Genomic DNA, 11,363 nt, shown 5'->3' with positions numbered 1-11,363 from the left:
AGCTGCATATGGAGCAAAGGGGTGGAATCAAATTCCTCCATGTGGAAAAGCTGGAACCCAGCAACATTCATCAATACTTGCTGAGCATTCCTGGAGACCAAGTAGTGGATGTGGGCACAGTGCATTTCAGAGGTAGTGATGGTGGCCACGGATCCCCACAGCTGGTGCAGACTTCTACAAGTGCAGCATGCAGGCTCTTGTTCATTGCTGGTGAAAATGCACAGCTAATGGTGGTGACTATGTTGAAAAACAGCATTTTGCAAGCTGAGAATCTGCTCCGCCAAACAGTGTTATCTGTTGTATCTGTTGTAGTTGGTGTGGAAGTAGATAGGAGGCATTACTTTTGGTGTATCTAGCTTCCAACACCAGTAAGAACTTTTATCTTAAAGTCTCTATTGTTCCATCAAACTTTGTTGAGATTCGCAGATACAGAAATTATTTGGGAGATGAACAGGAAAGAGCAGAAGGTGAGACAATGTGACTACATAGGCCTTGCCTGGTGGTAAATCAGACTAAAAGCAGAATCAATCAAACGTTCACACAGTATTTACAAAACTGAGATGAATGTGTCTCTCAGTTTAAGGATTTTATTAAACACCCAACTGATACTGCCAGTCACAACAAGAATAAACGCAGTGATCTTTAAGGTCACTTTCAGCCATTCTAAGAAAATACGATTCTCTTAAAAAACTGTGCTGCAACACCTTCACAGAGATCAGGAACTAGAAAGAATGACAGGAGGCCTGTGCAAGAATTTCACCTGAAACACCACAGGAGGAAAAAAGATGGACCAGCAGGAATTGCATCCCATGGGAGCCTAGATAGGGCAGTAGCACTTTGGTAGCAAGGGCAGAGAACACGGTTCCATAGCAGACACTGGGACAGCGGACAGGCTGCACGCAGGGGCTGCTTTCCTTGCTGGGGACAGGCTGACCAGTGTGTGCAGACACCCCTCAGCCTCTGCCTGCCTCCTTCTCACAGGAGTGCAGGAGCACCCAGAGCTGCCACCACCACGTCCCACAGCCAGGACATGGTGAGCAGGAGGAATGTGATGCTGGAAACATTGAGCAGCTCTGCTGGAACCTCAACAGTGGGCCACTGGGGCAGAGCTACTGTGAGTTCCTCTGAGCAAAGCCCTGGGGACTGTTTCAGCTCTCAGAATGTGTTACCCATTATTCCTGTCCCCTGTGTAATTTAAACCAGATGCTTCTTCTGGCCAAATTGCCGTTCCTGGAGGCACGGCCCCTCGGGCTCCTGCATGTCACCAACACGGGTGCTGTGATGTGAGTGCTGCCAGAGCTCTGCACTCCTATGGATCCACATTTCAGTTCAGAAAGCCATGAAGAGCTGAGACAGCATACAATGATCCACGTGCCTGGCTGCACCACTGCATACCGAAGGGATCGCTTTTATCAGTCAAACTCATGCAGCTGCAGGGGAAAAAACTGTCGTTCTTTTCTACCTTTGTCTCATTTGACAGCGATGTAACACAGTTGTAAGTGAACCCCAACTGCTTTGTGCAGAGCAGCCGGTCAGTGCCCATGTCTTCGTGCTGCTCCTGTCCTTCAGATTGGATATCAGGGAAGGGCTGTGCCCCAGAGGGCAGCAGGCATGGCCTGAGCTGCTGGAGGACACTGCTCTCAGCCATAGGGTTTGGGTTGGGGTGCTGCTGTGTGGGGCCGGGTTGGGCTCAGTGGTCCATGTGGGTCGCTTCCAACTCGGGATGTTATTATGTGATTCTCGGGGCACGGCACCAGCAGACTCCAGCCCCACTTCGGAGCATTTCTGGCTTTACCTTGATTTCTAGCGATACTCTCCATGTTCACAGAGCTAAATCTGCCTCTCTTTATTTCACACGTCAAAGCCAAATCCACTTCCCTTATATCCAGCTCATATTCAGTTTTCCCCTGTATATGTGAAAGTGTTGTTTCTGCACTGGATACTGAAAAGGGAAATTGATCTAAAGAAGTAAGCTGTAGCACATCCTTAGAAATAGCTGATATGAAAAGTAAAAATACCATATACATATTAACATATTTTAAAAACGTACTTACCAAATTATGTGACAAATTCTTTCACACAAAGCTGCAATAGACTTTAAATGTTCTAAAGAATGTGGGTATAGTATTCTGAACTAGGAAACATACTGTAAGGTTGTTCATTAGGCCAGCAGAAGTGAAATACGTGTAACAAACTTTCAAGGAGTCAGGGCCTTCACACAAAGCAGAACTGCCCCACTCTGTGGGAATGTTAGGGTGCCGTAGGCAGGCTCCAAGATACTCCCCTCTATCCTCCTTCCAAGCTCATCTCTATGCAAGGACAGTGACCCACTGTAAAGGGCACAAATGCTAGGGGGTAATTAAACAAGAGGTTATGTTTATGTTGTAAAGCTGACATCTGAAAGTTGCGACCAGATGTTTGTTAAGAAAGCAATTGTTAGAAGGCAGTTAACCAATTAAGGTATTTGTGTTTGGGTGGTAAGGATTTGTGTTTACTTGATATTTTACTTGATATTTGTGTGATTAGCGAAGCGTCCCGAAAGAGTGTGAACCTGCAGTACTCAGACATTGGGGAGCCAGGGGAGAAAGAGATCAGCGTCGGGCAGTAGGAGATAAAACAGGAGATAAAATAGGAGATAAAACAGGAAACGCTGTTTGCTGTGTGCGCTCCTGCTTGCAGGAGTCCCGCCATCGCAATTGCGAATAAAATCTGCTTTATCAGAGAGACCGTCCTGATAAATTATTCGGATATTTCCGACATACACAACCCCCCGGGCAGCCCTAGCGGCCGCGGCACAACACCGAGCGGCCCGCCGTACCCGGCAGCGGCACGGCGCCCTTCCCGCCGCCCAACGGCCGGCCTATCGCCGCGCTGCGGGGCTCGGCGGGCGGGGCGGGGCCGGGCCGGGCGCGGGCCATGGCGGCGAGTGAGGCGGCGCGGGGCCGGGTCTGCCCGCGGCGGCGGCCGCACGGAGCGGAGGAGGCGCAGCAGCAGCGAGCGGTGCTGGTACGGAAGCTGCAGGAGAAGGTGAGGGGAGGGCGGGAGGAGGCGCGGCCGGGCGCGGGGCCCGGAGCGAGGCCTGAGGAGGCGGCCGGCCCCTCCCGCTGCCCGGGGCGCCCCGCGTCGGTCCGGGCGCGGCCGGAAGGGGAAAAGCTGTGCGGGCGGCGCGGGGCTGAGCGCCGTGCGGGGAGTAAGGGCGTGCGCGGCGGGCAGAGGGAGCTTTTGCCCGTTGGAGGTCTCCGCTCGGGGGACGTAACGGAAACTTGTCCCGTTTGAGCGCAGGAGGCACTGTGGCTTTTTTTCCGAATGAGAGACTGCTCGTGCGCTGAGCGGGCGGCAGTTAGCGCTGCGTGGTTCGGTGTGTGGAGGTGTCTGTGCGGGGCAGGTGGCGAGAGCGGAGAGGTGCTAACGGCACGTCTCCTCCTGCAGGCCGTGCGGAGCTCCGTTCGTTCCCTTCGGGCTCTGCCGGCTGATTTTCCACTTATTTTGGCATTCCCGAAGCACTGCTGCTTGTGCCCAGCCAGCAGCTGCGCACGGACCTGTCTGCCCCGAGTCACTCCCGTTCGTATCAGAGCTTTTCCCTCCCTTTTGTTTTTACTGTTTTCGTCTTGCTTGGCTGCGTCGCAAGAAATTGCGTTTTCTTGTTGATTTTTCTAAGTAGGATACTGGTGCTACAAGGAGTATTAATTGATGACAAGCTGGACATGAGCCAACAGTGTGACCTCACAGCTCAGAAAGCCAGTCAGATCCTGGGTGCATCCAAAACAGTGGGGCGAGGGAGGGGATCCTGCCCCTCTGTGCTGCACTGCGAGACCCCACCTGGAGCACTGCATCCACACGTGGAGTCCTCAGCACAGCAGAGACACAGACCTGTTGGTAGGCGTCCAGAACAGGGCCACAGCAATGATCTGAGGGACAGAACAGCTCCCTACGAGGACAGGCTGAGAGCTGGGGCTGAGCAGCCTGGAGAGGAGAAGGCTCTGGGGAGAGCTTTCGGTATATGAAGGGGCCATAAGGAAGAAGGGGACAGACTCTTTAACAGGGTCGTTGTGACAGGATAAGGAGAAATGGTTTCAAACGAAAAGAGGGGAGATTTAGGCTGGATGTAAGGAAGAAGCTTTTTGCAGTTAGAGTGGTGAGGCACTGGAACAGGTTGCTCAGAGATGTGATGGATGCCCCCTCCTTGGATATATTTGAGGTCAGTCTGGCTGGGGCTCTGAGCAGCCTGACCTAGCAGTGAGTGTCCCTGTTCATTGCAGGGGGGTTTGATGAGATGACCTTTAAAGATCCCTTCCAACTCAAACGATTCTATGATTCACAGTAAACTTTCTGTTATTGAGGCATACTGAACTACTTGGTAAGTTTTCTTTTCCAAGCTTGTAATGAAACATGATTTAAGAAGGATTTGTCATTGATTTTGGTGTTGGCCCGCTTTCTGGATTTAACATGGTTTGCTGAGGTTTGAACGGGGTAATCTTCAGTCTGACAGATACAGTTGACCTGGCATGGCATCTGTGTCTGTCTCATCGTTCTGCATGTCATCACTGTCTCAGGATGAGCAGTTAGTACTGTGCATAACATAAATCCTTTCTCACTTTCTTTAGTATTAGATAAAGTGAAGCTTCCGTGTATGATAATTACTTCTCTCTGTGTCAGTAGTGCTGTGAAAAATGCTGGGCTCCCTCTGTAAAGGCTTAGAGAAAAGCTAATGCAGGAGGAGCTGAGTCTGTTAGAAGCTTCATTTCCCTCATCCTAATTCTGTTTCCATCTCAGCTGCTGCAGTATCGGAGCTGGTGTCGTGAGCTGGAGCAGCGACTTGAAGCAGGAGGGGTGAATGTGCAGGTATGTGGCATTTGTTAACTCAGATTAAAGGCTCCTCAAAGCAATAAAAACCTTGTTTTCCTGATGTGAAGATTCAAAGGAGTACTTCAGTATTTTGTCCAGTAGCCATTCATAGAGCAGCCTTTAGTCCTGGAAATGCCAGTCCAGAAAACCTTATCAAGAAGGACGTTAACTTTGTGAAGGAGTGTTTTGTTGCTGGAGTAAAGCTTGTGCTGGGTCTCAGGAGAGGGCTATACTGCTTCTTGCATGATGGCTGTCTCTGAATAAGGATTGAAATGTAGCATCTTAGAAGGCAAGTATGCTGGCACTCAACATATAGAGCTGGCTCGGTGCTTTTCTTTCTGCTTCATGACTAATGTAAACCTAGGAAACAAAGAGTAGGAAAGTATGTATTCCCAAGCTTCAAGTCTAAGTGAGCACTCTTGTTTGTGAGCTGAAGATATCCAGCTGTGAGAGTGGGGAAACTGAGGGGAGCTACTGACATGGGGTGCTACTCTACACTTCCCTTCCTCCCTGTAGTCATGATGCCTGGGAGAAGTCATGAGCTCCTAAGATACCAAACAAATGAAGGTATGTGGATGATAACATCAGTGAAGGGAGCACAAGAATTTGATTAAACCTTTCCTTTCTTAAGGGATCCCTTTCAGACAGATGGGAAACCACTGAACACCGTGCCCTGGAGAAAGCACTCCTCCGGTTAGAAGAAGAGCAGCAAAGGTAAAAGGAAAGAGCAGTACCTCATTCTTGGCATCCTGGATCCTCATGGAAGTGAGATAAAACCTCTTAAGTTCTACCTAATCTTCTCAAGGGAAGCAGCTGGACAGTCCATTTTGAAAGGAGGAAGGTCCACAGTCTGTACTTTTGGAGTGAGAGTTGGTTGTATGACCTCCAAAGGTCCCTCTCCACCCTAAATTTTTCATGATTCAGTACATGAGATACTCAACAAAGCTCTGTTTTACATTGGGAATCAAACCATAATATCCTAAAGATTTCATAGAGCAGGTGTTTTCCTATTTAGTTTGGAGTTTTGTTTTATCTGACAATCATTTGGCACCACAGGAATCTTCTGTCATATTTTTCTGTGCTTTTCTTTCTCCTTCAGCGCCAGAGATAAATTGTGTGTGGTATAAAATGTGTGTGTGCAGTGTTGCCTAAGTTGCAAAGTAAGGTGGAGGAAGCACAACTCCTACTTTTGTCCAAAAACTGAGCTCTGTGCTTGTTCACTGGACAGTTGTTCTTCCAGTTTTGTTCATGAAATATTTCCTGAGGGAGACACTAGGCTGTGGCCCCACAGTAATTGTCCTGCAATGCTTTACGCTCCTACAAGGAGCGTGGTTTAAAGCCTTCTTGAGGGCTGCAGATACGCTGCACTTTGGGAACTGAATAGAAGTTCAGTTTTTAGTTCAGAGCTTCATTTAAAGCTGTTTTGCACACATGTACGGCCTTGGTTTTGTGGTGTGCAGTTTGCTGGATCAACAAAGTGGGGTTTTTACTGCAGGGCCTAATGTATTGGGCAAGAACAGGGAGAGGCTTAAAAAGAAGTGGGCAAAAGTAGGAATAGTATTGCAAGGAAAAGGATGTGGAAGCAGAAATAACAGTGGTGGTATGAAGGCAGTCAGGACAGTAGTGCATTCAGCAGGATCTTGTCCACTTCACTGTCATGACAAGTGACCAGCCGGAGCATAGGGAAGGCAAGAGCTTAACTTGTGAGGAAGGGGAGACTGACACTGTCGATGGAAATGAGGGCTTAATGCAAGAAAAAACAAATGAGTTTGCCATAGCAGAGACATCTTCGTTATTCCTAGAAAGCACTTCTACTGTTTCCTTGAAAAGGTGAGGGAACTGGAAAATCACAAGTGTGCTACCTGTAGTAGTCATTCAGTCAGCTCATTGCTATTTCTCCCTTTCCAAGGTGTGAGAACCTGGCAAAAATGAACACCCTCTTGCGGGAACACCTAGATAAAGCAAATGAGGTGAATTTAGCCCTTAAAGAAGATGTTGGAAAACTGACGGCAGATTGGATGAGGGCCCGAGAGGAGCTGGAATTGAAAGAGAGTGAATGGCGCAGTGAGCGTGAGGTAAGGATAGGCTGTAGGAATGTCAATGTAGTGCCAGACTCAAATGAGAATATGGTTGTGGTTAGCAGAATGCTAACTGTGGGATGGAGGGGTGTCAGCAGAGGTGGTGATGGAAGATGCTCACCGACAGCAATGATGCTGCAGTCTTAAGGGCAAGTACTTGCTGTTGCTGTACACTGTAGGCCAGTCACACATGGACTCTTATCTATTTATTTTACAGTTCTTAAGTCTCAGCAGTGAAGAACAGAGAAGTCTGTATGTTTTCGGGTTCAGAGTAGGTAAAAGAGGACCAAGACAGGCATCCCTAACCAGCAGCCTTTGGCAAGCAAATGAAGGAGTTTGTTTTAGTTTGTTTTTGTTCTCCCTTCACCAAGAATGTTAGATATCTCTGCAGAGCAAGATAAGGAATCTTGATCAGTGTGCTTTATTGATAGCCACTGCATCAGGAGAGGTGGGAACATCTTTGAATTCAGGTAGCAGGTTTACCGTGTAGTGCCTCTTCAGGCCTTGATGCTTCTGTTGGAGTTAATAAATATGTTCTAATGATGATGGCTGTACACTCAGATCTAGGAGGATTATACAGTGACAGGGAAGGCTGAATTGCTGTTCCTTTTTGTCTTTGTGGATTTAGTTTCATGACAACTACTTAAGGGGTGAACATAACCGTCTTCTGAGCCTATGGCGGCAGGTGCTGACTTTCCGCCGTCATTTCCTGGAAATGAAGACTGCCACTGACAGGTGAGGAGAAACTAAGAACAAGTATCCTGGAGAGCAAAATGTAGCTTCTCTTCTTTTCACGTCTGCTTTTTGTACTTCGGTCTTCCTTTAGTTACAGCTAATAATACAGTTTCTCCTTTGATAACTTAAAGTAATTCCATAAAGCCTGCTTTGGACCTGTTGCCACCTGTGTGACCTGCTGTAGGATACCTGCTTTAGCAGGGCTGTTGGACTCGAGGATCTCTTGAGGTCTCTTCCAACAACTGTGATTCTGTGTTTCAAGGATTATTCTTATAGTACCTTCCTGGAGCATTTATTATGTGCATATTTTCATAAGCCTCTTAGCAGTCCAGTTGGTGATGCTAATAGGTCACTTAATGATGAGACGCTAGTTAGAGAATCTGTGGATCTTAGTAAAATTCCTTACGTATATTAATGATAATTAGAGTATGTTAATAAGATACAACAAGAGCAGCAATTTATGAGTGATTAGAAGTTCTTGAAGCCTTCTGACTATGCTATGCATTTTTTCTGAGGAGAAAATAAAATGATTCCACAGCTCTATAGATTTGGTCTGACCTGAGATTAGCATATGATTTGTCCCTAACAAAGGTACAATCTATTGCCTGATCTTGCTCTTGAAAAGTGTTCTAACCGCTAAAAATTGCACTGTGAACATTAGTTTTTTTCTTTATTCTTTCTCAGAGATTTGTCAGAGCTGAAGGCAGAGCAAATGAGACTCTCTGGATCTATACTTGTGAGCTGCTTCCGTCTGAACTCTGGCGCGCAGCTCTGGGAGTCTGTCACTTTGAGTAGGCCTGTCCCAAAGGATCAAACACAGCAACAAGTGGAAAGGGAAATAGACCAGAAGGCTTTGGAAGTGATGTGCTTACAAGTCAATGGGGACCAGGAGAAGAAAGAGCTTGAAGATAGGTTAATATATCTTAAACTTTATTTTAGTTCCTATGTCATCTTTTGTGACAGCTGATCCATGCTCAGAACACATCCATTTGTTACATATTCGTATAACCTCGTTTATGCCCAGTGTTAAAGTCTGGTGGAAGTTCTTCTGAGGAGGAAGACTGGAAGAAAGATTGTATATTGTAATGCAATTGCTATTACTGATTCTTACTGAGAAATTCAGAGTAGTGTAAGGCTCTTGCTGTCCGGTGCTCAAGCACATGGGAGGCATTTGCACAGGACTGTTGTAAGCAGTATGGCACCTCTGTACTGTTGTGTTCTTGGAAGACTGAGTGCAGAGTCCTTGAGGCCGAGTAGTGCCTTTCTGCAATGCACAGCATGTTAGCATGTAGAGATTAAAGCTGTCTTTGCTGTATTTTCTGGGCTGAACCTTTTCTGCTGTGATTTTGGGAGCTGCTTATCTTTTTAACACGTGGTGTGCGATGCTTTTGGAATGGCATGTGGACCTTCTCTTCTCAGGGTGATGGAGCTCTCAGCCTTGCTTGTACAGTCTCAGAAGCAAAATGAGGAGAAAGAGAAGACCGTGAAAACACTTAACGACACTGTGGAGATGCTAGTATGTTTTACCTTTATCTGGGAAGTAGCCCAGTGTCTGCATGGTTTGAGTAATTTGTTCTCTAGCCTTAGCGTAGAGAGGTGTATTTGGCATGCATGTGGTCCATCCAGGTGCAGGCAGCGACAGGAGAGCTGTAGACATTTTGGGTATCTTAAAGGGTTTGCATCCATGCAATTTTGCCTCAGACTTTAAGTTTCTAGTGGTCAAATTGACTTGGAATTGACAGCTTAACTGTCTGTGAAAACGAGTTGCTGCTCTTTCTCTTCTTAGTTTTAGCTAAGAAGGAATTGAATAGTAAGGAAATCTATATACTTGAAGCACTAGGGCTTGTCAGCATGACAGTGCTGATGAAGATGGAAGTGCTTCAGAGGGGAGCAGCTCTTCCTTCTCCACTCTTTCCTTATTCTATTCTCAGGAAGCAAGTCGGCTAGAGGTAGAATACGAAGCTTCTTTAACTAAAAATGCCAAAGAAGAGAATCTTGCCCTTCAGAAGCTAATCAAAGAGATAACTGAGGTGAGTACATTTTTGAGTTCACATCCTTATAGATTTGATTTTGAAGTACTTGATGACGGAAAGAGAAAAGCACAGGGAATAAGATCACATGTTTTATACTGCTCCTGCCCCTTTAATTTTTATGTCATTTTCCTGACATGAAACCTATTACAACTTCACAGAAAGCTCTCCTGTGACTCTTCACCTGAGTTCCTAGGAGTTTCAGTAGCTTTGCCTTCACTGTCATGTTAAGGTCTCTCTCGAACTGTGCTTTCTTAGTTGGCTACTTGACATTTCTACTCCAGTGTTGCTTGGAGGCTTCCCAAACCCTCCATGAGCAATAACCATGTTGTTCTTCAGATTTTTGTAAAAGGTCACTGACTCAGTCAATGCATTTGCCAGCTTTGCTACTTTACTCTGTCTTCACTGACCATTACCATCAGAGATTCTTAACTGCTCCAACAGGTTAGTGGTAGGTTTAACTTACTCCAAATCTTCACTCCGTACAGGAGGTTTAATCATCAGATCTTTTACACTGCCTCGCACAAAGTCAGTTCTTTCTCCTTATTTAATCATTTTTTCCTTTTTTGGTTCTGCTCAGAGCAATTATAAACATTAGCTATTTCATTACTGTTTCCCAGTATTCATCAGCTGCCTTCTTCTCTGGGCAGTGTTAATGGTTCTTTTCATTGCTGTTTCCAGTGTTGATTTGGTGCTTGCATATGTGGCTTTGGGAAGCCAAAAGAGAACCAAATAATTCCTGAGAGCCTCAAGAAACTGAGTATTCAAGCAGCTTCTATCCACTTCACATTGGTTTCTTCTCTTCTTGTTTATAGTAGCTCTGCTTAAAAGTCCTTGCAGTACTTGTGGTTGGGACAAAACTTATTTAGTCTCTGAAGGAATGAGTGAATTCTTTAACAACTCTAGGGTGAAGTAGGGGAAAATGGGGAAATAGATGAAGGAAAACAAAATAGTATGAGCAAAGAATAACAGCTTGATGTGGGCTTTCAGGTGGTGTTAAATGACAGCGACAGCAAAATCAACATTGTCCACACTGACAGTTCCCAGCGTCCAGAGTCTAGCAACATCCTCTCTTGTCTGAGCTCCCTTGATGCAGAGCATGCCTTTGTGTTGGTTCAGGAAACGCTGGCAAGGAGGCAAAGAGCAACACAGGTGAGAATTTCTGATAGCCTTCACTACTGACCACAGTCACTAATTCCTCACGTGGCTTCAGACCTTTTCATTTGCTTACCAGTTTCTTTCTAGCCATCATCCCACTCTTGCTACTGTATATGGCCTTGCCAGTCTCACCAACAGTGTGTTCTGCTGCTTTTCTCTCCTGATCTCCTTCCCCTCATCACAGCTTTTGCTTTCAGGTGAGATGTCTCTCTGCTTGCTTCTGCTCCCAGCTACTGTATTTGAAGCCATCTTCCCTGCTCATTATTGCTTGTTTCTGCTATTTCCCTCTCCATCCTTACAGGCCCTAAAAGAAGAACTTTCTGCCAAGCAAGACTCTATCAATTTTCTGCAGCATCAGCACAGACAGCAAGAAGAGAAGTGCGAGAAGCTGCAGCAAAGGCTTGAGCAACTGGAGGAGGAAAACAAGGTGTCTAGCAGCCACCAGCAGCACCTTGAGTCTCTGGTACAGGCACTCAAGAAGTAAGTGTTTCATCCTTCTATGTTCTAAAGGTAATCT

The 11,363-nt window shown here is 46.3% G+C and overlaps 1 protein-coding gene across 4 annotated transcripts in view; it reads left to right on the top strand.

Moving 5' to 3' along the window:
• Positions 1-2,870: 2,870 nt before the first annotated feature.
• Positions 2,871-11,363, top strand: part of CEP250 (centrosomal protein 250) — a 33,646-nt gene continuing 25,153 nt past the window's right edge. For 2 of the 4 annotated variants that reach the window (XM_085241493.1, XM_085241495.1), the window contains exons 1-10: positions 2,871-3,027; positions 4,774-4,842; positions 5,477-5,559; positions 6,755-6,920; positions 7,552-7,658; positions 8,343-8,570; positions 9,078-9,174; positions 9,590-9,688; positions 10,679-10,840; positions 11,148-11,326. In XM_085241493.1, the coding sequence (XP_085097619.1) occupies positions 2,917-3,027; positions 4,774-4,842; positions 5,477-5,559; positions 6,755-6,920; positions 7,552-7,658; positions 8,343-8,570; positions 9,078-9,174; positions 9,590-9,688; positions 10,679-10,840; positions 11,148-11,326 (1,301 nt within the window). In that variant the 5' untranslated portion in view covers positions 2,871-2,916. Of the gene's footprint in view, positions 3,028-3,757; positions 3,877-4,773; positions 4,843-5,476; positions 5,560-6,754; positions 6,921-7,551; positions 7,659-8,342; positions 8,571-9,077; positions 9,175-9,589; positions 9,689-10,678; positions 10,841-11,147; positions 11,327-11,363 lie in introns of those variants that run through there. The other 2 variants (XM_085241494.1, XM_085241496.1) reach the window with 2 other exon arrangements.

The sequence above is a fragment of the Meleagris gallopavo genome, chromosome 22 (genome assembly GCF_905368555.1).
Source record: "Meleagris gallopavo chromosome 22, MGAL_WU_HG_1.1, whole genome shotgun sequence".
Taxonomy (NCBI): domain Eukaryota; kingdom Metazoa; phylum Chordata; class Aves; order Galliformes; family Phasianidae; genus Meleagris; species Meleagris gallopavo.
This window is presented reverse-complemented; position numbering and strand designations above follow the sequence as displayed.